This window comes from Hipposideros armiger, unplaced genomic scaffold, assembly GCF_001890085.2.
Source record: "Hipposideros armiger isolate ML-2016 unplaced genomic scaffold, ASM189008v1 scaffold_88, whole genome shotgun sequence".
Lineage (NCBI taxonomy): Eukaryota > Metazoa > Chordata > Mammalia > Chiroptera > Hipposideridae > Hipposideros > Hipposideros armiger.
This window is the reverse complement of record NW_017731438.1, coordinates 2,003,244-2,005,430: the sequence shown is the minus strand read 5'-3', so window position 1 is coordinate 2,005,430 and position 2,187 is coordinate 2,003,244. Positions and strand designations below refer to the sequence as shown.

The following is a 2,187-nucleotide window of genomic DNA, read 5'->3' as shown; positions in this document are numbered from 1 at the left end:
ATTTCTTATTCTTAAATTAAGCAACATATGTCTGTGAATAAGTTAAAGAAGAAGTTATTCTTTTCTAGTTTTAGATTTTGTTATCTATCTTTTTGTTCTTTTGTAGCTGAGATGATTGACAAATTGACTTTGACTTTCAACCGCACTCGCCAAGCTGTCATCACAAAGGAGTTGATTGAAATCATCTCGGGTGCTGCGGCCCTGTAAGTAACTGCAGGTTCCCTTTAGAGTTTGTTTTCATCTCCGTGTCTGCTAACTTAACCTTTGGATGCTTAAGTTTGTGGGTTGGTTTTGCCTGTTAAGGATGAAATAAATGATCCATTGCCTAATCTTATAACCTTGTTCTTAGGATATAAAAATTTGGTGAAAATGGGATCTCTGGTTTATTCTGGTTGTTTCAGGCTTAGTTCCTTCTTTTTAAAAATCAATACATTGCTAATTTCTACTTCCCTAAAGCTTTCGGAATGAGGATGTGGATAATTCAGTATCATTTATAAAATCTGTCTTTGAAACTTAAAAACATTATAAACCAAGCTTTCTGAGTTACAGGACTGGTTTTGGATTTGGTTTTGCATAAATCTGTAAATCACTGAATGGTAGTAGGGTCCAGGAATTGTTTATATATTGAGATTTCTATATCAATACCATAAGATAGTGTACCACTTTCCTCAAGAGAATTTCTCTTTGTTTAGATATGTTAATGCTTGTGAAACCAGGGTTAAGATAATGGGAATTCTATTAAAATTATTAAACTGCACACTCACTATACGCAAAGTACAGTGCTAGGTAGGCACAGTGGTAAAGGGTGTGAGCCTTTCTTTCAAGGCATTTATATTCTAATAGGGGAAAAAATGGAGATGATGATGAAGGATAAAATGTGTAGTAAGTTATCTTTGACTCATTCTTTCTCCCCTCCCACCAACTGGTCACCAAGTTCCCTTCGTTTTACTTTCTAAATAGCCCTTGACTCTTTCCCCTTTATACCCACTTAATGCAGACCCTTGTCATCATTTCTCTCCTGAATTAAAAAAGATATACTTTGAGAGCCTCTTGCATGCCGGACCCTGTGCGAGGCACTGAGGATGTGATGCTGACGGTATTTGCCCTCAAAGAGCTCACAGCCTTACAGGGAAAATGGACGTTATATTAGAAATTGCAGTAGAATGAACGAGGGCAGCAAACTGAGAATAAGAGCTAAGAATGGTTTTCACATTTTGAAAGGCTTATAAAAAGAGACAGTATGTGACCACAAAGCCTAAAATAGTTATTGTCTAGCCCTTTACAGAAACGTTTGCTGACCCTGACAGAGTGGTAGGAGGAAGATGACAGCCCATTCTCTCACATAATCCTGGAAAATCAGCTTGGTTGGCTTGACACACGTGGACCTGTAGTCTAGTCACTCACCACTGCCATGTCTCACTTCCCTTGCACTTCAGCCACACTGAGCTACTTCCAGCTCTACAAACACATCACTTTCTTTTGCCTTCAGAGAAGCGCGTGCTCTTCCTGAAATGCCATTGTTTCCTTCCCCTGGCACCTTTGGTTCTTCTGCCTGACTCTGTTTACCCTTCCAGAGCAGGGGGGACTCCTCTCCTCCAAAAAAACCTTCCTGCATGGTTTGGGTGGGGTAACACTTCTTTGGCACCGTGTGCTTCCCTTTCTCAGCACTTAGTAGGAATTGCCTTTTTATTTGTCTCTGTGCTCCTATCACTTGGGAGGGACTGCGTCTTTCTCACTTTTGTAGCCCCATCACCTGGCACATAACTTTCTCAATAAATGTTAAGTGACTGCATGACATGCTATAAGCATCTTAAGAACTGGAAGTTCAGAAGAGAGAAGAATAACATTTTATTGAGTGTGTGAAAACGTAGGTGCATGTTTAAGAATCAGGGAAAGGTTTATTATCACTAAGGTGAAATTTAAAGTTGTCCTTAAGTATTGTCTCTCAAGGACAGAAACGGGGTGGAATGCCAGAGAGACAAATCAAAGTGATGGGAGACCATCCCCTAAGTTGTTCGTTGGATCCATCGGTTTTGCTGGCCGAAGGCTGCTTCCTCCTCTCATTCTGCCTTCTGAGAGGACACTTCAAGACTAAGCCATCTCGGCCTGGTCACTAATGTTCTGTGAGCGTCATAGAGCACAGTGCGATAATGAGTGGCCCTGCCGCTTGATATCTTGATAAACTTG

The 2,187-nt window shown here is 40.5% G+C and overlaps 1 protein-coding gene across 1 annotated transcript in view; it reads left to right on the top strand.

Annotated features, from left to right (window-relative positions):
• The window catches only part of ATP5F1C (ATP synthase F1 subunit gamma), a 27,324-nt gene that overhangs the window by 14,518 nt on the left and 10,619 nt on the right, over window positions 1-2,187 (top strand). The window contains exon 4 of the mRNA XM_019644527.1: window positions 107-203. Coding sequence (XP_019500072.1) covers window positions 107-203 — 97 coding nt within the window. The remainder of the gene's footprint in view (window positions 1-106; window positions 204-2,187) is intronic.